Genomic DNA, 25,206 nt, shown 5'->3' with positions numbered 1-25,206 from the left:
CCCACCTCGGGCTTGTCTGAACCAGGTCAGCACATGCTCTGTTTACCCAGTGCTTGCTCCCCGGGAGGCCCCGCACCCCTCATCGGCCCCGCGAAGCAGCGGCGTCCAGCCACATGCTGGGCACGTGGGGCAGGGCCAGGGCATGTAGTCAGTGCCACGGGGAGCCCCTCCAGGGGACCCCAAGCAGCCCCCCTACCTGTCCAGTTTCCACATGCCTCCTCACGCCTTGCTCAGTGGCCAAGCCACCAACCTCCCCCACCCAACTCCACAGCTAAGAATATTCATTTCTTCTTTTGGGTTCCACGTCATTTCGGTCCTGCCGCTCCTCTCGGCCGGAGGCTCCTCCCAGGGGACTTGAGAGCTGGCTGGGAATTTAGACACCTGGGTTCAAGGCCCAACGGTACCACCAGCTCACTACTCACATGTCCCTCCCAGCAGTAGCCGTTGTTCCCTGGCTCTGGGCCACAGGAACAGGCTGTGGCTGACCTGACCCAAACAGAACTAGCCAGAAGAATCTAGGGTGGTTTACAGGTTCTGGAAACAGCTGATGACCCAGACCTCAGGGTGGTGGTGGTGTCAGACTCCAGAGCAGCTGCAAGAGTGGAGCTGCAAAGACCCTTCAGAGTGCCAACCTCTAGATGTTTCCTGGTTCATTCCACTAGAATTCCTAGTCTCATCGGCTACATGGGGCCAAACACCCACCCCCTGGCTGGAGAGGTTGGGGTACTTTGGTTGACAACTTGACCAGGACCTCATCTAATGTAGGAAGGTAGATTTCCAAAGAGAAATGGGGTGCTGTTCCCAGGAACAGGGCGCGCCCCCCAGCACCACCCCCCCACCCCCCCTCACCCTCCCCACCCCCCGCAGAGAGATGCTGAGCCAGCAAAAGTCACAAGTGCCAGGGCCTCCTTTCTTTGGGCTCAGCCTTCTCAGCCCTGCAGGGGTGGGATCTGGTCCCATGATCCTGAAGGCTCTTCCAGGAAAGGCATCCTCTAATTGGAGGACTCTGACCCGGGCACCTTACCTCCCTCAGGGTAAATGGGGCTCTCTTCAGCTCTCAGGCATGAGGGTGCTTTGCAGACTCACCCAGAGGCCTCCCCTGCCATCTAGGAGAGAACCAGGCAGGGTCAGGGTTGCCTGAGTGGAAAGGAGGGAAGCTCCCCTCCATCCCCCCTGTGAGGCTTGAACCAGTGACCTTGACCTCATGGGCCTCCAGGCACTCATGAGCCAACCTGAAAGCCACAGAGGGTAAGGGGCCCCAGGCCAAGCTGCTCTTTCGCTCTTTCTTTCAGGGTGAGGCCTGGGGAGGGCCCTGACTAGCTCATTCAATTCCTCAGGGCTTTGCCCTGCTCCCCAGAGGCAGCCAGTTGCACCAGCTGGGGGGCCCCTCACTCACTCCTAACTGATGAATGATTCGTGTTCCCAGAACACTGTTCACAGGTCGTTGAGACAGACGCCCCCTGAGACTGGCTCGGAGGTGGACGACAGAGACCACGAATGAGGCTATGCTGGGAAAGGCAGCTCACGTCGGACACTCGGCCACCAGGCCTCCGGACATGACACTTCCCCTACAACCCCTGCCCGCCCCCCCCTGCAGTCACCCACCCCCAGCCTCCTCCACCAACCCAGAAGGACCTGGAAGCCCAGCTTCACTGGTCCCCAGAGCCAGGGCTCAGGGATCAAACTAGGCCTGGTGGCCACAGGCCAACAGGGTAGGGAGGGGGTTCGGGTCAGGGAGAGGAAAGAGCCTTGGGCCGCTGCAATCAGGAGGATGTGGCCAATGGCTTCAGGCCTGCGGTTCCAGCCCCGAAGAGCTGCTGGCAACCTGGCTGAGGTCCCCTGTGCCTTTCCCGCAGGAAGCAGGGGTGGCAGGCACGGAGGTGGCAGAGAGGTGCGGCAGGGCGGGGGAAGCTGTGAGGTGTGTGGTTTAGGCTGTGAAGTTCACACCAGAGAAAGCCCGGACACTCCGGTGAGTGAGCCAAGAGAGCCCCTGCTCTATACCGGCTCCCTTTCCTGTTTCTCTTCTCTAGTGTCTCCTAAGATCATCCTCTGCCTGGCCCCCAACACCTGTCCCTCCTCAAGGCCCAGAGCACAGACCACCGAGGCGGTTCAGAATAGCCTGCTCAAAGGTGCCTCACCGACCAGAAAATAGAGCAGCATGAAAGATGGAAAGGGCAGAAACTTCTAGAAGCTATATGCTTCCCTGAGCGGAGCCAGGTAACATCACCCGGAACATTTCTCCCAGCCCTTACTATGGGCCAGGCCCTGTTCTCAGCACTTCAGGCATTAATCCCCAAATACGCCAAGTTTGGTTTGAGTTCCAACAGCAGGGGCATCCCCAGGAGCTTGTTGGAAATGCGGGACCTCAGGCCCCACCCCAGACCTGCTGAGTCAGAATCTGCATTTCAGTCAAATCCCCAGGAGATTCGCATGAAGAAGGAAGTTTGAGAGGCATCATGTTAATCATTCAGTCCTGATGACAACCCTTTCAGAGAGGGACTCTGAGGGGTCCTGTTTTATGGAAGAGGAAACCAAGGTACAGAAGCTGAAGTATCTTGCCCAAGGCCATGGGGTGGTAAGTGCCAGAGCTGGGGCTTGAACTCAGGCCGTCAGGCTCCAGAGGACATGCTCCCAATTGCCAGGCTGCCACTGCCTTTGCCAGGAGAGAGCCCTGGCAACTCAAGGCCCTGCTGACTGTGCTGTGCTTACCCTGCGTGCGCTACTCCAGCTTTCCGGCACGCCCTCTGGCCTTGTCACTATTTCTCTGACCCAGACCTCTCTAGGGAGAGTCTGAATCGTGCTTTTCCAGGCATAGCAGGTAAGAACGCCGTGCAGTCGGCCTGGAGGATTTGTCAAGCTCCTGTATCAGCCCAGCTCTGGGCTGGGACTTATGGTGGCTGCCAAAGGTGCTCAACACAGCCTGGCCTCCAGGAGTCCTGGGTCTGGTTGAGGAGCCGGGAAAAGGGCACGTGCCTGAAGGCAGTAACAACAACCAGAGTCTGCATGAGATGTTCACCCACTCCCTGGGCAGCTGCTTCTTCAGGGCAAGCCTCAGGGAGGAGGCAGCTTTGAGCCAGGCCTTGAAGGCAGAAAAATGGCTAACACAGAGCAAGGATCAGAGATCAGCCTGAGCAAAGGGGCAGCACTGGGGATGAACACGGATGTAAAGAGGCCTGTGTGGGCGAAGCAGACACCTGGAGCTTTATGCGCATCCCCAAGTCCAAGTCTCATCTGGGGCCCAACTCCCCACCACAGCATCTCACCTGGAGTGCCCAGGCTCCCTTGAATCCCCCCCTGTGATGAAGAGAGCACTCCTATCCAGAGGAGCAAGCCCATTCCAGGTCTGGTGTGCATGGGGGTGGGGGAGTCATGGGGGGGGCGGTTCCAGCCAGCACTCCTGGGTACAAGTGAGCCTCCTTCAAGCAAACCTGAGACAGGCAGAGCCAGCCAGCCCAGCTGCTACCTGGGGAGCAAGAGATGCCTCACAGGCCCAAGGTCTCCACTGCCCTGGATGCCCCCCACTCCAGCCTTAGGCCCTTGAAATCTTGCCTCCTCAGAAATGCCACTGTCACTCTGTGGTGAACCTGCACAGCCTGTCTTCCTGCCTGGAGCACTGCAGGGCCAGCATTAGGAAGGGGGGCCTCTGCCTCTGAATGCCACCTTGCCTGGAGAAACCCCAAGGTCGGTGTGTCCACACACAGTAGTGTACCCCTCTGGAGGGTGCCTCCTTTAAAAGCACCAAGCACACGTGTGTTCTAAGTGCAGCCTGGGCCAGGAGCGAGCCTGCCACGCTCTCCATGCATGATGCTGTTTAGTCCCTGGTACAACCACAGGCACTGCCTCTACCGTGATGCCCACGGTAGAGAGGACACCAGGGACCCAGGAGGAATAAGGAGCTCACTCATAGCACAAGTAGGCTGAATTCTAGAGCACCACATACAGAACTCCTTCCCTCTTTAACCTCACTGCCGTTCCTACGTGCCTGGCTCAGGACGCTGCACACAGAAGGCACTCAATAATTGCTTCAAGCGCACTGGAGTTCAAATGCATCGGGCCCAGTGACGTGCGAGCCCAGAAGCTGCCGCCAGAGGGCGATGCTTGCTGCTCTCCAGCCTCCAGGGCTGGGCGGTAAACGCAGGTTGTGGCCCTAGCTGGACAGTCCCAGCGTCCTTCTGGGGAGTTCTGGAGTTCCGGGGACCCCCTCCTCCCACACAAGACAGAATGGGGAAGCACCAGGGGCCCTGGATTCCAGTAAGACAGTGTGAGGGGAGCCCAAGGAAGGAGAGAGCCAAAATCAGTGACCTACACGGGATCTGGAGGCTCTGGGGTCCATCCCCTCCCTGTACTGATGAGGAGTCTGAGCTCAGAGAGGACAGTGTTTGCCTTAGGACACACAGCAGAGGGAGGCTTGAACTCTGCTCTGCAGCCTCACAGGTCCCCTCATCCCACTCAATCCCCAGATGGAGCAGGGAGCTTAACCCAGAAAATTCGTCATCTTCTTTTACTTAGATCAGAAACAGATTCACCCCCTCCTCTAGGCCCTGACTGTTAGGGTCCCTGAGACAGCCCTCCACTCCTCTTGCATCTCTTTTTCTTAGCCCTGGCGATGGAAACACCCCCACCTCTGGCCCTGACTGCCCCTGAGTGCCAAGGACTCACCAGCCCTGCCCAGCAGCCCTCTTCTTCCCTCCCTCCCTCCAAGTACTACTGCCAGGCCCTCAGCCCCACCAGGGGACTAGGAAGACAAAAATCAGATAATGTCACATCCTTCCCTGCTTAAAACAAGTCAAAGGCTTCCTGCCGTGCTCCTGACAACCTGGCCTCCTTGCCCTGAGACACCCAGGCCTGCAGCCCCTCTGACTCCTTCTCATCCTTGCTGCCCCACCCCTGGTTGCCTGTCAGTTCCTGGAAGGCTTGAGCTCATCCCCATCTTGGGCTCCAACCAGTGGTCGTTCTCTGGGGGAGACCTTCCCTGGCCAGCCCCACTGCATCGGCCACAGATGCCAGCCTGTTGTGTCCGGGTCCTGACTTTTCCCCCAGTACTTGCTCTTGTTTGTAGTTGGTTGGGCATTGGTGGAGCATTTGCTTGGTGTGTCTTCTTGGCTGGACCGTCGTTCCTCAAAGTCCTGTGGCTTCTCTAGCACCTAAAGCCATCTGTGGCTCAGATAGACACTCATATTTGTTGGAAGAATGGATGGAAGGATGGATGGATGGATGGATGGATGGATGGATGGATGGATGGATAGATGAAAGGAAGGTCTTGGTATCAGACTGAAGAGGCATCTGTTCATGCTTTCTTTAATTCAACAGGGATTTACTGGGTTCCTGCTGGCAGCCCCAGGCTGGGCACCATGGGATTTAGCACCTGCATAATCTGAAGCCCCTTCTCTCAGTATGGGGACAGGACAATCCACAAATAGTTGCAACTAAGAAACCACTGGCTTGAAATTTCAGGACAGTCCCAGTATCAAGTGATAAGAGTAAGTTTATGTGATTTGATTTTAAACCTTTGAAGGCTTCATCTAAATAAATCAACAAGACAGAAAAAAAAAAGAATTGTTCGGTCTATATAGGCAATCTCATCTTTAGAAAAAGTGGTCATAAGGACTGTAAGAAGCATAGAGTGTGCTGGTTCAAAGAAAACACAGGCAGAAGACAAAACCCAGAGCCTTGCTTGCCTGGGGCAAACAGGAGAGCATCTCCCCAACCACCCTTAACCTCCCCAAGTTCTAGAACTCACATTCATCCAGGAAATAAATATTCATTGAGAGCCTGCTATGTGCCAACCTCTATTCTAGACTCTTAGAACATAACAGTGGACAAAACAAAGATTCCTGTTTACTCCAAACGATAAATAAGATAACTAAGTAAATACCACAGGAATGAGAAGAAGACAAACACCACGAGAAAGGAAAGAGTGGGACACGGCAGGGACAGGAACACAATTTTAAATAAAGCAGTTGGAGTAGACCTTGTGAGGAGGTGACGTGAAAATCTGAAGAAGAAAAAAAAAAAAAGAAAAAGAGAAAGAAAGGAGGCGAGCCAGACGGCACTGGAGAAGGGATGAAGAGTACGGCCTGTCTTCTGAATTCGCACGACAACTGCTACCCTCCCTGACATGTGCCCCAGGACCGCCAGTCCCAGCCCTTGCCCACACCAGCCAGTAAGCTCCATGTGAGACAAGGTGGCTTGACTTGCTTATGAAAAGTGCTTATAGGATTTACCGGTTGGATTGCACAGGATGGAATGCTACCTGCAAGCTTCTTCTCCGCCTTCCTCCTAGCAAACTCCTACTCATCCTTCAGGACCCGAGCACATAGGAACAGAGCCGGTTGCTCTCTCCTTTGAAGTGCCCGCTCTTACACAATGGCTTGCGTCTTACACAGATTTCTGTGGTAGCCCTCAATGAACCACATTTCCCTTCTTTTTCTGAGGGCCTTGTCCTTCCTCGCGCTGGGAGCCCTCAAGGGGATCTGACCTCTGGATTCCTAGAACCACCTGGAGAGGCCCTGGCAGGATTGAAATGCCCTCTTCCTGAATGTGCCCAGTTACATCAGCTCTGGCTGAGGCTCCGCTTCCCTGATCCCAGGAGCAGGACTCAGGCTGGTTCTGCTGGGCCGGGGCCTCCCTTGGAGCCATCCACCACCCTGGCCACCAGAGGGCGGGGGTAAAGCAGACAGCACAGGCCTGGGCAGGGTGGGGGCTGGTCTGGTGGTGAGGGGTCCCCGGTAAACTGAGCCCGGGCAGCAACACCTGGGCAGCCTCCTTCATGCGGCCCCATCCCATCTGCCGTGCCCACACCCTTCCAGCCTTATTCGAAGAATAGGTGTGAGTGAGATCACACCTCACCGGGGAACATGCTTTCCAGGCAGCTGCATTTTTTAGAAAAGATTTTATTTATTTATTTTAGAGAGCAAGAGAGCATGAGGGCGAGTGCAAGTTGGGGCGGGGAGGCAAAGAGAGAGAGAGAGAGAGACAATCCCAAGCAGACATGCTCCCTACCCCACTGAGCACGGAGCCCAACACAGGGCTCGATCCCAGGACCCAGAGATCATGACCTGAGCCGAAACCAAGAGTCTGATGCCTAAGCGATCGAGCCACCCAGGCACCCCAAGGCAGCTGCATTTTTTAATGAAGGCTTTGTTTTGTAAAAATTAAAACTAACATTTGCCAATTTCTGTAGCAAAAGAACCACCACTGAGGCCAATTTCCAATTGACCTCGTGACACCCCTGACCTCAGAGCTGGGACCAGATGCACACGGTCGAACCTCAGCAGCAGGTGCAGTGGGCTCCAGCACCCCACTGGTCGTGCCTGTCGGGGTTCGAGGGCCTGGGCTCCTCCTAGACGCCTGCAAGGAGTCCTCTCCTATCACGAGCCCGCTGCACCCCCTGAGCCTAGCCGGGTGCAAAGCCTGGACTCAGTGGCCGCTCCGTAATCGCTGAAGGAACGCACACCTGGCACCTGGAGGCATTTATCCAGTCTCGGCACCTGACAGTTTCTTCTCCTATAAACAGAGTTTGGCGCCGTGTTTACCTCAAGATAATGGACACCTCAGTGAGCCTACTGTGGGCCAGGCTTCTACACACACTTCACGCCTTACATCCTCACACCGCTCTCTGGGGTGGATGTCGTTATCATCGTCCCCATTTTCTGGGGGAGAAAACCGAGGCACAGAGTGGTCGGGTGAGTGCCCTCATGTCCAGGTTAGGTTTGGGCCCGGGCAGTGTCCCCAGCAGCCCCGGTTGTGCTCAGGGAAGCTCATCTCTGCCTGGGAGGGTTGGGGAGAGCTCCGGGCCAGGGTGACGTCAGTGCCCAGGCCAACAGGCAGGGCTGTAACCAGGGGACACTCAGGGTTCCAAGGCTGTCCCCCCAAGTCTGGGAAGGGTCCCTAGAATAGGTCACCCTGGCTGAGTCAGGTGCACACATCTGGTAACGTGGTCAGAGAGCCACGATCCTGCTTGGGGGTTCAGCCCAGACCCTCAGGGTTCAAGGGTAAATCTTGCATGCCACAGTCCTCTCTTCCCAGAGGTTGGGTTAGGTGTGGTTATGTGACCGGCTGTGGCCAATGGGAAGTAAGGAGGGTCTGCAGAGGAAAGACTCTGATTCTTCTTCTGACACCCCCCTGGGACAGCAGTCTTGTGGCCATCATCTTGTGCCTGTGGCCCAAGGGAAGCTGGCCCAGGAACAGAGATGTGGCACTAACGGTGATGAGTGGAATTATGGGACAAACCACAGTGCTCAGTGATGCTGAGTTAACCAGCCCTGGAGTTGCCCTATCTTGGGATTTAGGGTTATTTTTCCTTTTTGATGCTTTATGTTCAATAAGCATTCCTTGCACCCAAAAGCGCCCTAACAGATACAGAAGGGATGCGCAGCAAACAGGAGGACAGAGCCTGTCTGCCCAGTCCAAGGGCTTTGGAGAGGAGGCACTGGGTCCGTACACTGTCCCCTTCCCCCAGTACCTGGGATACCCCTGGGAGGGGGGAAGGCAGGAAGGCAGGGAGGCGGGCAGAAGGGAAGCAAGGAGTGCTTCAGTCTGGGGGTTCTGGGCGAAGGGGACCCTACCCCTCCTCTCCAGCCAAGCCTGGGAGCGGCACACAGAGAAGATCCCCAGCAAGTGTGGGGCATCCGAGATTCAGAGGTGCCATCCCTCCCTCCCAGCCGAACCCCGGGAGGTGGCTGTGAACCCAGGGAAGAAATGGTCATGCGGTGTGTTTGGGCAGAGGGGCTGGGCTCAGACAGCCCTCCAAGGGACCCAGAATTTGCAAGGAAAGCACCTGTGCAGGGCGCACCTGGACGTCCAAGGGGAGTGAGGACCCCCGGGGCTCTGAGCATGATTCAGCAGGAATGTGGGGGGAACCAGGATCCCAGAGCAGATGGCACGTCCATGAACTCAACTCGGCAGATGTCTGTCAAGAACATTACGGGTGGCCCCCTGGGACATGAGGTGACAGGGGAGCCCTGGCTGGCCAAAGGCGTGTTTCTTCAACTTCAGCAGAATGGAAGTGCCTGATAGAAATTGAGTTACGTGGTGAGGAAATAAAGCAAGTTCTGGTTCGCGTTTCTGGGTTTGTGGCATCAGTTCATTCCCCCCAGTGGTGAGTAGCAGTCAGCCAGGACGAAGTCGGCCACCCACAGCCTCACACCCTCACTCTCACTCCGCTGCTGCCCTGCAGTGGGTCCCGTTTCCTCCGGTGCCCAGATCTCACTTAGTACTTCCTCCCGCTCACACCACCACCTCCAGGCCGTGACTTCACACCCCAGCCTGACCCTGCTCGGCCCTGGGCTTGGTTCTGGCCCCCACTCCCCCCACCCCAGGGCCTGGTTCTGGCCCCCCGCCCCACCCTCTGCTCCCCAGCCTGGTTCTGGCCCCCTCCCCACCCCCCATCTCAGGGCCTGGTTCTGGCTCCCCACCCCACCGCCTGCCCCCCAGCCTCCCCAGCCTCCCTTCCTCCGGGAGCACCGACCAGCTGCTCCCAGGCACGGGCTAAGCGGGCTAAGCCGTGCACTCTTGACTCCTGTCCTGGAAATCCCTCCTTCCTCTCTGGCTCCCGCAGCACCCGCTGGCCCCAGCGCTCCCCTTTCGGGGCCCCACCCATAATGTTCTTGACATCTGTTTTTGGTCGTGTTGAGTTTCTGCCCGGTTTCCCTTTCTCCAGATGTACACGTGGCAGAGCGAGGCTACTGGGCTCCGGGTGCCCGCGGGCTGGCAGGAGGTGGAGGGAGCCGCAGGATTTCACCCCCGCCAAGGACTCGGGTTCTGGCCTCCCGCGGCTCCTCTCCGCTCCTGCTCAGTGGAAGTCATTCATCCCACAAACGCCCTTGGAGCACCTGCTCTGTGCCAGCACCGCCGTGCACAAAACACCATCACGTTCTGTCCTCATTTGAAATAAAACTGACACTCAGCGGGACGAGGTGACAAGCCCAGCTCACACGTATAGGAAAATAAGTGTCTGCTCTGAGTCAGAAATCCGGACCCAGGATCAGAAGCCCCCGGCCAGGCTCAAAGCCCACACCCCCTGGCATTTGAATACTTAGTGCTTTTCTGAAATTTTTGTTTTAAGATTTTATTTATTTATTCATTTATTCATGAGAGACACAGGCAGAGGGAGAAGCAGGCTCCCTGCAGGGAACCTGATGTGGGACTCAATCCTGGGACCCCAGGATCACACCCTGAGCCGAAGGCAGATGTTCAACCGCTGAGCCACCCCAAGTGCCCTTTCTCTGAAATTGCCTTAGCCCTGTCGCTTGGCACGTTATATTTTCTGGGACAATCAACACTAATTTCACATTCTCCTCCATCATTAATTAGTTCATGGGTCCTGATCCAGGGTTCTGAAAATAGTCACTCCATATAGCCTTGGATAACCCCAGAGGCCTCCGTGGGGCAAGAGAAGAGGGATTTCGAATCCAAGGTGACAGATAAGGGCAATGAGGGGTTCGAGAGAGGCCAGACAAGTTCCCCAGCCACCCTCCAGTCCTTGGGTCACTCAGGGACTCCCCAGGGCAGAGCTGGCCCCGCGGCCCACCTCCTGGCACCTAGGCCTGCTCTCTTCTCACTGTCATAGAAAAGTCTGGTAGGGGGACACCTGGGTGGCTCAGTGGTTGAGCGTCTGCCTTCAGCATAGGGTGTGATCCCAGGGTCCTGGGATTAAGTCCCACGTCGGGCTCCTTGCATGGAGCCTGCTTCTCCCTCTGCCTGTGCCTCTGCCTCTCTCTCTCTGTATCCCTCATGAATAAATAAATATATCTTTAAAAATAAAAAAAAGAAAGAAAGAAAAGTCTGGTAGGAGCAGCAGAGCCTGGGAGACCCTTTGCTCAAGCTGGATGCCCAGCTCCCCCCACCCTGCCCCCTGCTGCCCTCCTCCTGCCCCTCTGCTTTAAACCCTGTGCAATCCATGCTCCACCTGACCGCCAGAGCAGTTTCCCTCTTAGGTTAGCTCTAACCAGTGACCACACTGCTCAGAACCTTCCAGCAGCCCCCCCAGCATCTAGGACGTCAAGTCCCGACTTAGCCAGACATTGGAGGCCTTTTATGGTCCCTCCCTACCTGTCCAGCCTGGAATCCCACCCTGCTCTGTCTCTGCCACCTTCCCAAATATGCACCTAGCATACTGGCCTCTCTCACTGCCCAGAACATAGGCTGCACTGTCCCACCTCCACCCCTTTCATCCTGCTGTCCCTTTTCCCCATATCATGTGTCTTTGGAACTCTATTCGTCCTCCCAAGCCCTGCTCAAATGTCCCCTCCACTATGAAGCTTCCCTAGATGACCCTCTCTAGAACTCTCCTCTTTCTCCCCCATACTCCCTGCAACAGAGGAAAGGATCTTCTGTGTGGATCCTCCTCCTGGGAAGGCTGAGGACTCCCAGATAGACCTTACCTGAGCCCACGAGATGGATCCAGCCCACCCACCCAGATAGCAGGGTTCCAGGGACACAGCCAGGCTCAGCTGCCTGCACCAGCTCAGTCTGGTCACCCTTCCCCCTCCATGTTCCCTGCATCCCACCCCCATCCCACCCCCCACAACCCCAGACCAAACAATGGTAAAGCGGAGGCGAGGTCCCCTGGCTCCCAGTCTAGGCTGCTTCCCATTTCCTGGACTGCATCTCCTCCTGGCCCAGTTCTCTCTCCCTTTCCTTGTTTGCTAACATTTCAGAGGGAAATACTATTTTCAAAATATGTAACTGAAAGGGATTGCCCCCCAGGGTGCAGAGGTAGAGACAGGGGCTCACTGGAGTCACCAGGACTAAGCATCACAGATCTCCTGGGAGACATTTGTCACCACAGACCTGGCCGCAGGCTTGGGGGTCCCCAGTTTTCCAGGGTCCTTGCCCAGCACCCACCAAGACACAGCCTTCTGGAAGAATTCCCATCACAAAGACCCAGAGGCTCTTACCACCCACTGAAGCTATGCCACCAACCCGGGAACCGGGCTCCTGTGCAAAAACTGGCCCAGGGGGACATCAGAGGCTGCTCTGAACCACGGATAGAAGCGTCTGCCACAGGTCAGCTGACACAGCAGAGGCTGCGTTCTGGGAGCCCTGACCTAACGCGGCCTGGAAATGCCTGGGACCTTAGGCTTTAGCTTCCAAGGGACAAACTTCAATCCTCCTGCAGGTGCTTGGCAAGAAGTTTCAAAAGCTTTGCTGCCAAAATTTTTTTTTTAAAAAAAGCTTTGCTGCCTTAGTGATCGGCAAACCACTTCTCATCACGATATTCAGGACAAAAGGCTCCTGGCACCAGGAGCAACCTTTTCCACCCAGGGGCAGAGCGGGAGTGTGGGGTAGGCCGATGACGCGTGAACAGAGCCTGGGCCAAAAGCATGCTGCGGGGTCTCTCCCCTGAGTAGCCCCTGACCTGTGAGGAGCGCTCAGGTATAGTGGGAAGCCTCTTGCCATGACCACATAGGTTCCAGAGAAATGGAGACTATGTCTCCCCTGCCAGGGCCGGGCCAATGGGCTGGGCTGAGTCCTGGGGTGGTCACAGTAGGGTCATTCGTTATAGCTTCTCTTGCACAGGGTGCCCGGAAAGCCTTCCAGCACACCAATAGTGATGCGCAGAGGTGCAGGATGCTCCCTCGACACACACACCGCTAAGTGTGTCAGGAGGGCCCACAGGGGTCACTTCAAATGTAAATATATTTATGTGACTAGCCACCATGCTAGCTTAGAAAGTCAGACCCTGGGGATCCCTGGGTGGCTCAGCGGTTTAGCGCCGCCTTCAGCCCAGGGTGTGATCCTGGAGACCCGGGATCGGGTCCCGCGTCGGGCTCCCTGCATGGAGCCTGCTTCTGCCTGTGTCTCTGCTTCTGTGTGTGTGTGTGTCTCATGAAAAAATAAATTTAAAAACTTAAAAAAAAAAGTCAGACCCTGTCAAGCCAGTCCACTGCAGAACGAAGTTGTGTGTTTCCCTCCAGAGAATAGCCAACAGTTCTCTTGTAAATATTAAACACAAAATAAGAGACACATTCCCCAGTAGGGGCCATGGTGCTGGGCACTTGCAAGTGATTCACCCGGACGTAAACTTCATGGTGTTCTCCAAGGCAAGGTGATGGATTGTGTTCTCCCAGCAGCCTCCGCACCTAGTGGGGCTCCCAGCACACAGTAGGTGCCCAGCAGGTGCAGTTCAAAGGATGAATGCAGTGCTCAGCAGGCAACCTCTCTTCTGATCCTGATGGCCACCCCATGAGGTAGATCACCTTCATCCATCCCCATTTCACAGACCAGGAAACTGAGGCTCGAGTGTGTGGGGATTTGCAGCGGGGCCCCAGCAGAACCAGGACGGGCTGCACTCCCAAGGTGGGCCGTGGGAGCCGAGCAGAAAAAACAGCCTGAATTGCCAAAAAGACACACAAACTTTAATTGCTCTGGACAAGCAGGGCAGGGGCGAAGTCAGGCTAGGGGTGGCTGTGTAGCACCAGCCTTCACGGCACTTGGTCAGGTCCTGCTGCCAGCCCCCAGCCGCTTAACCATGGATCTGTCAGCTATGAGTGAGCACCAGAGACCACCACCAGGGCCACCTCTGCCCTGGAGTCTGCATAAGCACCAATGGGTGGAGGCCATCTCCCTCTGGAGAGAGGTTCAGGCCGCCTGGGATTGGGGAGAGGAAGGCTAGAGACCACCAGGCTGCCCCAGCCTGCAAGAGGGAGAAAGGACAAGAAAGCCTATGTCCCTGATTGGGGGCCCTGGTCTCTCCCCGTGCCTGTCTTGGCATCATGGCTCAGAGGAAGTTCCCCCCGACTGACCTGGGATGGTGCCCGCTTCAGTTCCCTAGACCTGCTGAGGGGTCCAAAGCTTGGCCCATCACCCGGTGGCATGTAAAGGCAGCATTGGGCTCCCTGGTGGGAGATGCCAACTGAGGCCTCAGCCCCTGAGCCAAGCCTGGGAAGCCAGGGACGCTGGGCTGGCGAGAGGGGCCAAGGAGGATCAGACAGCACCTGGGGGACAAACGCCAATATCTGATGGTGGCTGGCAGCCTGGGAGAACTGAGGCCCAGGCGCCTTGGACAGGGAGGGGCTGACGGGACAAGGAAGGGGATGTGTGAGGAGAATGGGGTCCTCGCACGTTACTGTACCAGGTGTGTGGGGAGCTATGGGTCTGGGCTCCCTTCCCCAAGGGCCTCTTTACCCCCAACTGCCCCAAGCCCCTGGATCCTCCCTTCATAGCACCTTTGCCCTGACCAAGGCCCCTTTGGGGTTTGCTTTAATGAAGGGCATTTGGTCAGGAAGGAAAGGAATGGGCAAGGGTAAGAATACCCACCTAGGGGACTCTATCCCACCTTGGGGGGCTGTGGGCAACAAGGAGCCACGGTGCCTGAAGGCCCAGACACAGACTTGTGTGATAAGAGCCCCATGCATTTATCTGGGTCTGGTTGCCCAATCCTGTGTCTCCCCACCCTGGCCGGCCTGCGCTCACCAAGGCCAGGGCCTGTGTCTGAGTCACCTGGGCTTTCCCAGAGCCTGACACAGAGTGAGCGCTCGGTGAGTATTTGATGAATGAATGAGTGAACAGCAGCTGCGTGGGTGGGGTGCACAGAGTGACAGAGAAGGTGGAAGGAGCAGGAGAACAGGGGAGGGGGAGTCCTGGACGGATGAGAGAGAACTAAAGGATGTTGGGAAGAGTCTAGAATGTTTGGAGGACTCCAGAATGTTTAGAAAGTATAAGAATGTTGTGGAAGTTCTCGAATCTGGTCACTCGGGGGTGGGGACCACACACCAGCAGCATGAGCATCACCCAGGAACAGACTGGACGTGCAGAACCCCGGGCCCACTCCAGAATCAGAATCAGAATCTGCAAGGGATTCAAACACAAGAAGTTCTGGTCTAAAAGGCTGGGAAAACTCTAGAATATTCAGGTTAGAGGGCTTCTTAAAATATGTTCAAGAGAGGACAGAGAGGTGAGGGAGGGAAGGAGAGAAGCAGAAGACCACGCAGAGTGCCAGGCCCTGGGCCCCCTTTCCGGAGGTACAAACAGAGGCCCTGACCACACCCCTCAACCCGGGGCCTGGGCCGCCCTGCGGGGGCCACTAGTCATCCTCGGGCTTGATGAGGTGGCCGCTGAAGGTGATGTAGGTGTCCACGTCGTCGCTGTAGACGGCGTTCTCCCGCTCGCGCTTGAAGAGTCGTGCCCAGACGCGGTCCCCGGGCGCCAGCGCCAGCATCACGCTCTGGCTCTGCATGATGCTGCGGTCGCTGGGCTGCGCGTACAGGATGACGGCCGCCTCCTCGTTGTGCATCACGTGGACATACGTCTCCTTGAAGTTCCAGCTGTGGACGTTGAGGCTGAAGAAGTAGAGGCCGCGCAGGGGGGCGACGAAGTGGCCGGCGGCCAGGTCGAAGTGCCCGTCGGGGTTCACGAAGACGGTGTCGAAGAGCAGCGGCTGGAAGCCCTCGCTGCTGTGCAGAGCCGTCTTGCGGCCCACGGAGAAGGCCGAGAAGCGCGTCTGGCACGGGCCGCCGGGGCTGCCCGCCTGCCCCTTGGCGCCCTTGCCGCCCTGCGGGCCGCGCTCCCCCCGGGGCCCCTCCCTGCCCAGCTTCCCCGGCGCGCCCAGCAGGCCTCGGTCCCCTTTGTCACCTGTGGAGGCAAGAAGGGCAAGGTCAGGGCAGGCACCCAGGCTGGTCCCCAGGTTGCATCTGCCTGCGCTCGTGGAGGGCTCCACCCAGGTCCTGCCCAGAGAAGGAGCTAGCATGTACCGGGCACCTGCTGCATGCCGGGCATCGCCTCCCTGAATGCCCCTCTAAAGAAGATCCCCTGACCGGGACGCCTGGGTGGCTCAGTAGTTGAGCGTCTGCCTTTGGCTCAGGGCGTGATCCCGGGGCCCTGGAATAGAGTCCCATATTGGGGTCCCCGCAGAGCCTGCTTCTCCCTCTGCCTGTGTCTCTGCCTCTCTCTCTGTGTGTCTCTCATGAATAAATACATAAAATCTTAAAAAAAAAAATGGGGCGGGGGAAGATACCCTGACCATCTCCACTCACCTGAAGGTTAAGTGACTCACCCAGGGTCATACAGCTCAGGAGAAGCAGGAGGGGCAAGTCTCAGGACAGTCTGTCTCCCACCTGCCCATTCCCCTCCCTCTACAATGAAGATGTGATCGTGCTCCCTGGGGAGCCAGGCCCAAACCCTGGAGGTCCTCACACCCAGCCAGACTCCTGTGGAGATGAGGGCTATGCAGGTCGCATTTTGCATTTCTTTTCTCTTTAAAAAAATTTTTTTAATTTAAATTCAATTTAGTTAGCATATAGTGCATTGTGTAGTGCATAGCAGGGTTAGAGTTTCATGACTCATCAGTGGCATATAACACCCAGTGCTCATCCCATCACGTGCCCTCCTTAATGCCCATCACCCAGTTCCCCCCCAACTCCCCCTAGTGACCCTCAGTTTGTTTCCCAGAGTTAAGAGCCTTTTATGATTTGTTTCCCTCTCTGATTTCATCTTATTTTATTTTTCCTTCCCTTCCCCTATGCTCCTGTTTTGTTCCTTAAATTCCACATAGGAGGGATCCCTGGGTGGCGCAGCGGTTTGGCGCCTGCCTTTGGCCCAGGGCGCGATCCTGGAGACCCGGGATCGAATCCCACGTCAGGCTCCCGGTGCATGGAGCCTGCTTCTCCCTCTGCCTATGTCTCTGCCTCTCTCTCTCTCTCTCTCTCTCTCTCTCTGTGACTATTGTAAAAAAAAAAAAAAAAATTCCACGTAGGAGTGAAATCCTTGAGCATTTATTTGTCTTTCTCTGATGTGCTTATTTTGCTCAGCATAACACTCTCCAGTTCCATCCACATCGTTGCAAATGGCAAGATCTCATTCTTTTTGACGGCTGAGTTGCACTTTGCATTTCTGACCCACAGAAGGAGCCAAGAAAAATACCTCTGCCTAACCTGAAGGGAAAAGCCCTGGTTAGGAGCCAGGCCCCCCTTGGTTGGTGTTATGTCCCACTGGGGCATTTTACAGTCAGGGTCGTTATTTTGTCTCTGTCTTGAAGAGGATCATGTTCACCTCACAGGGGTGTTCCTGTGCCTTCAACAAAATGTCCTACGGGAGAGTGCTCTACAGACTGCAAATATGAGGCAGGGTGGTCCACCCAGCAAAGCTCAGCCCGTCCCTGACTGCCCAGGGGTTCCGGCAGCGGGTCCCAGTCCCCAGGCACACACGCCTCAGCCCAGCCTTTGCTTCAAGTTGACCTTGCACGCAGGAGAAGCAGGTGACCCCCTAGGTCTTGAGGTACCTCATCCCAGATGTTTCCCTGCCACCTGTCACAGTGCCTCAACTCGCACTATTAGCCACTCCCCTTGGAGAGAACCCCGTGGCCCTGTGTTTTCCCAAGGTCTCCTGTGACCACGGCAATATTGCTGGACGGAGCAAAAGGAAGGCCTGGGCCCCTGGAGGACAGCATGGGGAGAAGCAAGGAGGAGGGGGCCCACCTTTAGCGGAGAACTCCCAACTCACCCGCACGGCACTTTACAGGTTACAGGGCACCTCTCTGCCCCAGCCCCCGGGGAGGAGGGTGAAGGGGATCATGGGAGGGGGTTACCTTCTCCTTTTTACTATTGAGGCAGCAAGCCAGGGAGGGAGAGACCAGCCTGTCCCACACAGCAAGGGAGCTGAACAGCCAGGTGCTTCCTGCCGCAGCAAAGTTCCACCCGCCCTGGTGGGCGATGAAGGCTGGCCCAGGGGTGTCCTCCATCCCGGCCTTGGGGTTGTTGGAGGCACAGATGGAGGTGAAGGGTGTCTAGGCCCTGGCCCCAGCCCTATCTGTTCTAGTCCCCGGCAGCAGAAGTCTCTTCCTGATTTTAGAGGACGGGAAGCCAGCTGTTCCCTGGACAGCCCTAGTGGCTACCCATGGGTCTCTCTGCTTCCACCCTTGTCCCAGGCTGGCTCTGCTCCATGGACATTAGAGGGATCCATATGAAACCCAAGTGGGATCAGGTCCCTCTGCTCGAACCTCCCCCTGCTCCCCATTCCCACACAGGTAAACCCAAGTCTGACCTGGCCCCTGTTTCATCGTCAACCTCAGCTCCTCCTCTTGCCCCCTGCTCCTGAAACACACCAGGCCCACTTCTGCCCCAGGGCCTTTGCACCTGCTGCTCATCCTCCTTGGACTACTCTGCCCCCGATAGCCACATGGCTTCTCCCTCACATTCTCAATGAACCCACACTGACCACCCCATTTAACATGCAAACTATCCCCCGGCCCCTGCTCTCCTGATGCTCCTTACCTGCTCTACCTGGCACTGCCATCGCATTTTTCACCATAGAACATTCACTAACTTAGATAATATATTTATGGCCCACTGTCTGCCTCTCCCACGAGAACGGCAGTAGGCATCTCTGTCTGGCTTGCTTGTTCTCTGTCCTCAGAAGTCAGAACAGTCCTGGCACGTAGTAGCCGCTCAATAAATGTATGGATGACAGGAAGGGTCTGGGATCATTTTCTGCCCAGGTTTTTCCTGCTCCCTCCACCCCACTGACTCCAGCCCAAGGAAAGGGTCCCCTGCCCTCCCCGCCCCCAGATAGGCCAGCACAGCCTGAGCTGGGGCAGGTACTCACCCTTCAGGATGGTGATGTTTATGTACGGCCTGACCTCAGGCAGCACGTATGGGAGGCCAGGTGGAGAGGCGGAGGACACATCTGCGGCATCGGCGGGGGCCAGGGGGTCCTCAGACTCAGAGTCACAGCACCGTTGACAGTACCCATGGGGACCGGATGCCACGGCCTCCCTAGAGGAGGGCTCCTCGGTGGGGACCCCAAACACCAGAAGAGGAAGCAGGAGCACCACGCAGAGGAGGCCCAGGGTGGCTATCCCCATGGCGACCTGGAGCGAGGAAGGAGGGGCGGAGACTCTATTTAATGTCACATCTACACCTGCAGATGCCCAGCACAGATGCGGCCACCCCAGCCTCTGTGCACCTGACCTAACTCAGGGACAGAGCAGGCGTCAGCACCCTCAGGTAACAGATGAGAAGACTGAGACCCTACATGGAGAAGCAACTTCTTCAAGGTCACGGAAGAGACTGGTGGCAACGCAGGGCCCGCAGGCCGAGTCCCCTGGAAGCCAGCCCACGGGGATGTCTGGCACACATGGGCCTGGGGGGAAATCCCTCTAAAGAGAGCCACAGCTGGGCACAGACCAGGGTCCCGGGAAGCCTTTGCTGGGGTGGGCGAGGAAGATGCTCCAGCCACCCACGTGTCATACGCAGTAAGACTGTGCAACGCTCTCCCTCCCCCACCTCCCTTGGCTTCTTTTCTCGCCACGGACTCTCCCATCTCCAGCAAGAACATGCCCCTGGTACAGCACGAGGAAGGTTAGTGGGCCCTTGGGACAAACACAAAGGATTCTCCAGAATTCTGCAGGTTCTCCAGGAGAGGGTATGCGTGGCTGAGCCACACGGTCTGGCACCTGAGCGCCGTGGTCCTGACGAAGATCTAGGAAAGTTCGTTTATCCTAGCAGTCAGGAAGCAACACCCATCAGAGCAAATGCACGGCTTATGCACAGTTACTGTTACTGTATCTCTGGGAGTTGAGAGTAGGTCTGCGGAATTGCAGACTGCCGGCCACCGCTGGCCTCCCATGCAGTTAGTTGTCTGTGTGCAGAAGATGGTACCTCTTTGGATGGACAAATTAGAAACGACAAAAAAAAAGTCATTTTTGGAGCAGGGCATGTAGCTTTGCAAGTGCTGTTGTCAACCCACCTCCCCCTCAGCACCTTTGTGCAGTCAACAACCCACACAACTCAACCTTACACAGAAACCCTGTCGGGGCAGGTTCTAGAGTTAACTCATTGGAAGATGGTTGTGTCAATCACCATAGACCTACCAATCAGCTGCCAAGGGGGTAAATTGGAATTAAGAAGCAGAATTAATTAAGCAGTCTAGCAGACTAGAAGGTCTGGAAAATTCAAAAGGATGGGAGAAGTCCAAGGGTTTAGGAGGATGAGTCTTTGGCCCTGGCCAAGAGAGGTTCCAGGGTGCCAGGAGAGGGGCAGGAAGTAGCCGGGACAGCAGACACTGGGGACAGGCTGGGGCTGGGTGGGCAGGAAGCCGGGCAAAGAGCCTTTGAGGTGGTAGCGGTGTTTGGGGGCTGGCATGTTATCGCAGGATCAGAAACTCGGCTCTTGAAACCAGACTGGTTTTTACACTTCTGGCGTTTCTCTGTTTATTTCCTTTTTGTTCCTTTAACATTTAGTACAATTCAAAAATATTTTTTCTGTGGTTAATACATGTAAAGAAGGTAAAATTATTTTTTTTTAAATGCTATTCTATCTCCAGTGAGCACCGAGGTAAGGGACAGATTTTAAAGGGCTCCAATGCACTGGGGGTTGGGCAGTAGCAGGAGGGGGGTGATGGGCAGGCCGTCGTCCCCAGGGACAGCACCCCTCTCCTAGAGGTGACCGGTCCTCAGCTCTACCTTCGTCTGCTTGCCTGGTTCTGCTCCATAAGGCAGATCAACTTCTCAGAGATCAACATTCTCTCTGTCTGAGGTTATCGTCCTCAGCCTGTGCTTGTAAACGACGCATCTCTGTGATTTTTGAGAAGTGCAAAAATCCCCCTTTTCCTGGTCATAGATGTGACTTTATGGGAAAGGGTGAGGCCTGAGGGTTGGACCTAAGATCCCAGGAGGGTTTACAAGTTGTGTGACCTCAGGCTAGTAGCTTAACCTCCCGGGGCTTCCCGCTGCTCCTCAGCATTTCTGAGAAGTTGAAACCCCCACGTCTCCCAGGTTATTTGGGAGGATCAGGGAAAGTGCCTGACTTGTAAAAGACTCTTAATAAGGATGACAGAGGGAAGAGTCAATAGCATCATCGCCAGTGACTACATTCATGGGGGTGAGCGCTGAGTAACGTATAGAATCGCCGAATGACTACGTTGCACACCTGAAACGAATATAACGCTGCATGTCAATCACACTTCAATAATAAACAAATACAATTTAAAAGTGCTCCTTCCTGCAACAGGCAAGACCTCTTCCCGGTGCCTGGGGATGGGAAGAGCAGAATTGCGCCCAGAGGACTGGCATGGCTGGGGACGGCCCTGTTGGCAGAGGCCCGATGGGAGTCAGAAGCTCGGAGACCCAGAACTGTGACCTGGGGAGGGCAGGAGGCAGGAAGCAAGGCAGCCTGGAGGGGTAATCACAACCACAGCCCTGGGGGAGGGTGCCAGGCAGGGATCAAGGCTGAGAGGCCGTGCCATCTGGGGTGATCTGGGGTGATCTGGGGTGATCCGGGGTCCCTGCCGCCTCCACGCAAGAGGCAGGAGCGGGGAACTCTCTGGGGAGGGAGGGGCTGGGCCTGCTGCGCTGAACTGGTGAGAGTCCAGGCAGGGGCGGGCACAGCCGAGCAGCTCTGGGGGTGGGGGGGGGCTAGGGTCTCAGTCAGCAGGAGGGAAGGTGGAAGGAGAGCAAGAGCGGCTGGCCAGGGTCCCAGGGAGAGAGCAGAACCCAAGATGTGGAAGGAAGACGGGGGGAGGAAGGGAATTCTGGGCTCCCACCCCGGCCCACTGGAGGAAGTTACAGGACCTTTCAGCACTCACCCTGTGTCCCCGGCCTCCGCAGCGGCTCACGGACCCCCGGCCTCTGGGCAGCCTCTGGCTCCTTGGCCCATGTCTGCTGGTTGCTGGCCCGGACCCCCAGGCCCAGCCGAAGAGGGAGGGAGGAAGGGAGGGAGAAAGGGAGGGAGAGGGGCGGAGGGAGGGCGGAGGGAGCGGGCTGAGCTGGCTTCCCACTTCCCCTCCTCCCTGCTCCCTCCTCTCCAGCCTCTGGGATCTGCGGGGAGATGAAGGGAGCCGCCAGGGAGCTGGGGACTTCCTTTGCTTAACTCTTTGGTGATCCAGTGGGGTCTGGTTTGATTCTAAGGCCCAACAGAGTCAGAGCAGGAAGGGGCCCCCTGAGGTGTAGGCTGGAAAATTGAGGCCAGAGAAGGGAAGGGGCAGGAGCCCCCCAAGTGGCTCAGGAAGGGGGACGCAGCACTGGAATCCGGGATGAGGGGTGGGGGTGAGGGGTGGGCTTGGCCTATTTGCTCTGCAGTCACCTCACAGGGCTGGATGCAGAGTGGAGAGGGCTGGGGCACCAGCCGGCAGCCTCAGGGTCAAATCCTGGCACTGCCACCCCCTTGGGCACAGGACGTGGGCCGATCCATGACCTTGGTCCTTATTAGCACTCTAGTCCCCAGCCCCCTGGTGCCAGGCACAGGGGAGGCTCAGCACATGTCCAGTGAGTCTGTGAGCAGGTGATACCCCCTCAGGTATCAGGGAAGGGCAGCAACCAGGTCAACAGCCCCCTCCGCAGGGACCCTGAAGTCCCCCTCCTCTGCCTAGAAATCTCCCCTGATGGGTCCATCCCCCAGGTCTTCTGGAGCCAACCCCCTTTTGAAAACGATCCCCCACAAGGGGCCTGTTCACAGGGGGGCAGCCTCTGGTATTCTCCTGGGCCTGTGGATATTTTCCAAAGGCTGCAGCCCTGGGACTCTGGGCTTGGAGACCCCTGGGCACAGTCTCAAATGTCCCTCCCCCTCCAGCACCCTCTCATTCAGCTTTGGTTGAGTATTTGCTGCCTGGGCCGGGCCCCATCTTTGCAGGGGCTTTTGGTGCCTGAAGGGTGTTCCCATCCACTATTTCAACGAAACCCACCCCAGCCTTGCACTTTCCCAGGGTCACGTGGCTAGTGAGGAGGAGCCACAATCCCACAGAAAGGAAGGGGCCCCCACCCCACTGGAGTCCTGTGAACATGCCTGGGCATGGTGAGCTGGGTGGTGGTGGCGCAAAGGCTATACTTCCAGGTTTGTCCCCTGGGAAGAGGATGTCACTGCCCTCCGTACAGACATGTGCCCCTTGGGAATGGATTTCAGTCTGAGGCTCTGGGCACTGAACCCTAGTCCCCACTTAACTGGGCAAGTGTGGAGGATAGAACAGCCTCCAGGCTGTGTGTCTCTGACCAGGTCTCCTCTGTGGGCCTCGGTTTTTCTAGCAGCTTTGGGAATAATCCAACAGTAGAATATCAGGCCTGGAAGAACCCCGAGAGATGACCTAACCCAACTATTTATTGTGACCAGCAGAGACTGTGACCCAGGAAAGACCCCATTCTTTGGCTCAAGGTCATAGCAGAGCAGAGTCCAGGCTGGGATGAGGGCAGACTCTCACAGCTTGGAGCTTTGTGTTGGCTTTCACCTCCCAAGCCCACTTGGAGCCCCCCCGCTGGCCCAGGCCTATTTAGGGGTCCCAGGGGGGCCCAAAGAAAGCAACCTGAAGAACATGGAGAAAACACCAGGGCCACACTGGCCATGCCCTCTACGTGGCCCTGCCCCAGGCAGCATTCCCAGGGCGCTGAGCCAGGGCTGCAGAGGGTGGGAACCACCCTCCCCATCCTCCCCATCTGCTGCCACCAGGAAAAAGGCTGAGTCAGCAGCACCAGAGGGGGAGACAGCTCCTGGCTGTCTCTGAGCAGTTTGGCTTAGAAAGCCTAGAGGCAGAGGAGAGGGAGAAGAGAAGACAGCCCAGGTTGGGGAGAGCAGCTTGGGGACCCAGGAAGTTTAACCCACGGTGTGCCCGGTGTCCCCGCACTGTGCTGCAGGCGGCGCCCAACGGCCCCTCTGCCAAAGGCCGCTCATCCCATTTAGCAGCTGAGGAGCCTGAGACCAGGGAAGGGACTTGACTTGTCAGGTTCAAGCGCTGGCTCCTTTGGCTCCCAGGCAGGCCGATGCCCCGGAAAAGGGCCCCTTGTCCTCTTTGTCCAGAACAGCTGGCTGGAGGCAGGGCAGACCAGAGAGCGAGAGTGGGATATACTGCACTTCAATGGTTTTCCTCTCACTCTTCCTAAATATCCTTCAGTTGTGCAGCAGCCCTTGGTCTTCCAGCCATCCGGAGGCTCTCCCCAGCCGCCAGACAGCTTGGAGACAGAGCCCCAGGCCTGGGGCAGACAGCACTGGGTTATACCCGGCTCCTTCGAGCTGTACGACCTTGCACACGCTTCCCTACTTCCGAGCCTTGGTGTCCTTGGGCCAGAGGGACATGAGGAGGCCAAGAGCATCTGCGCAGTCTGGTGGGATACCCAAGAGGGGTAGCGTCTACTGGCCACTCGGTGCTTCTCCGTGTAGGTAGGCGTGTGAGCCCATTGTCTCCACGCACACTGGAGCCGGAAAAACCCCAATGCACAGAGCCAAAACCCTCATCACCAAGGCCAGAAATCCAGGGCAGAGCTGTGTGTGCCGCCGCCCCCGCCCCCTGCTTGTTCCCAAACACAGCTTTTACTCCCTACCAGGATCCCTTCTGAGGTTTTTACAGGCATTAACTCATCTAATCCCTCAACAATCCTCTGAGGAAGGCACAGGTATTATCGTCATCTCACAGATGAGGAAAATGAGGCACAGACAGACGCTCAGAACCAAGCTCCTAGCCGCATCTAGGTTACAACCCAGGATTTGGGAGAAGCTATAAAGAGTGGGTTGGTCAGTGCTTACAAAGTGCCAGGTACCCTCATGTATTTAAAAAAAAAAAAAAGATAAAATGTGTGCCTGTCCAAAAAATGAGGTAGAAGAGAAAACATGATGCCCGGACTCAGCAGTGCAAGTTGTGAACGGCCGAGGCACAGATCTGATGGCTCAAGGCCGCTAGAAGCTACATAAAAAACTAAAACAGAGGGAAGCGCGAGCGCCCCCTGCTGGAGAGCCCCGGCGCGCCCGGCCTGGGTGACCCGTCCCACCCGCACCCGCCGCATCCCAGGCCCACGCGCGACGGGGACTAGCTGGGGCGCGCGTGCCCTCCCCACAGCGTGACCAGGGGGCCCAAGGGGACCCTCCCTCTGCAGGGCGGGGAACCCCAGACTGGTCCTACGGAGCCCTTACTTCCACCTCCGGACTCAGTTGCTCCGTCCTAGACTTTCAACAACCCACGTCTGATCCCAAGAGTGTTAATCCGAGTTGGGCCAGTGTAACCCCGTTTTACAGAAGGAGAAACTGAATCCTCCAAGAGGTCCAGGGAAAGAAAGGGCCAGTAGGCCTCGGGGCGTCTGCCGCCCCAGAAGAGCCCCGTTAACTGTCACAAGGGGGAAACTGAGGAACAGGTGCGGCCACTGGCTCCCTCCGCAGGCCGACTAGCGGCAGAGCCGGATGACGAGGCCGCCAGGGCGCGGAAGGCAGAAACGTCGGGCCAGGGCTCAGCCAAACCGGCCCCGGAGCCCCCGCCCGGGAAGCCCGAGCCCAGGCGGCCGAGAGCAGCCTCCGC

The 25,206-nt window shown here is 56.9% G+C and overlaps 1 protein-coding gene across 1 annotated transcript; it reads right to left on the bottom strand.

The window, feature by feature from the left end:
- Positions 1-13,339: 13,339 nt before the first annotated feature.
- On the bottom strand, positions 13,340-21,913 carry C1QTNF6 (C1q and TNF related 6). Its single transcript, XM_077914632.1, has 3 exons — positions 21,523-21,913; positions 18,544-18,808; positions 13,340-15,576 (listed from the first exon to the last, which is right to left on the bottom strand). Exons 2-3 carry the CDS (start codon positions 18,800-18,802, stop codon positions 15,029-15,031), a joined length of 807 nt encoding a protein of 268 aa, XP_077770758.1. The 5' UTR covers positions 18,803-18,808; positions 21,523-21,913; the 3' UTR covers positions 13,340-15,028.
- Between the last annotated feature and the right edge of the window lie 3,293 nt (positions 21,914-25,206).

The sequence above is a fragment of the Canis aureus genome, chromosome 11 (assembly GCF_053574225.1).
Source record: "Canis aureus isolate CA01 chromosome 11, VMU_Caureus_v.1.0, whole genome shotgun sequence".
NCBI classification, from domain to species: domain Eukaryota; kingdom Metazoa; phylum Chordata; class Mammalia; order Carnivora; family Canidae; genus Canis; species Canis aureus.
Note: the sequence above shows the minus strand (reverse complement) of the source record. Positions and strands in the feature narration are given on the sequence as shown.

What these genes read in the sequence shown, in the direction of transcription:
- C1QTNF6 (XM_077914632.1), bottom strand. Translation starts at nt 18,802, where the DNA reads ATGGGGATAGCCACCCTGGGCCTCCTCTGCGTGGTGCTCCTGCTTCCT. An exon ending in AAACATCACCATCCTGAAGG is followed by an intron (nt 15,577 to 18,543) that starts GTGAGTACCTGC and finishes TTGCCTCCACAG; the next exon opens with GTGACAAAGGGGACCGAGGC.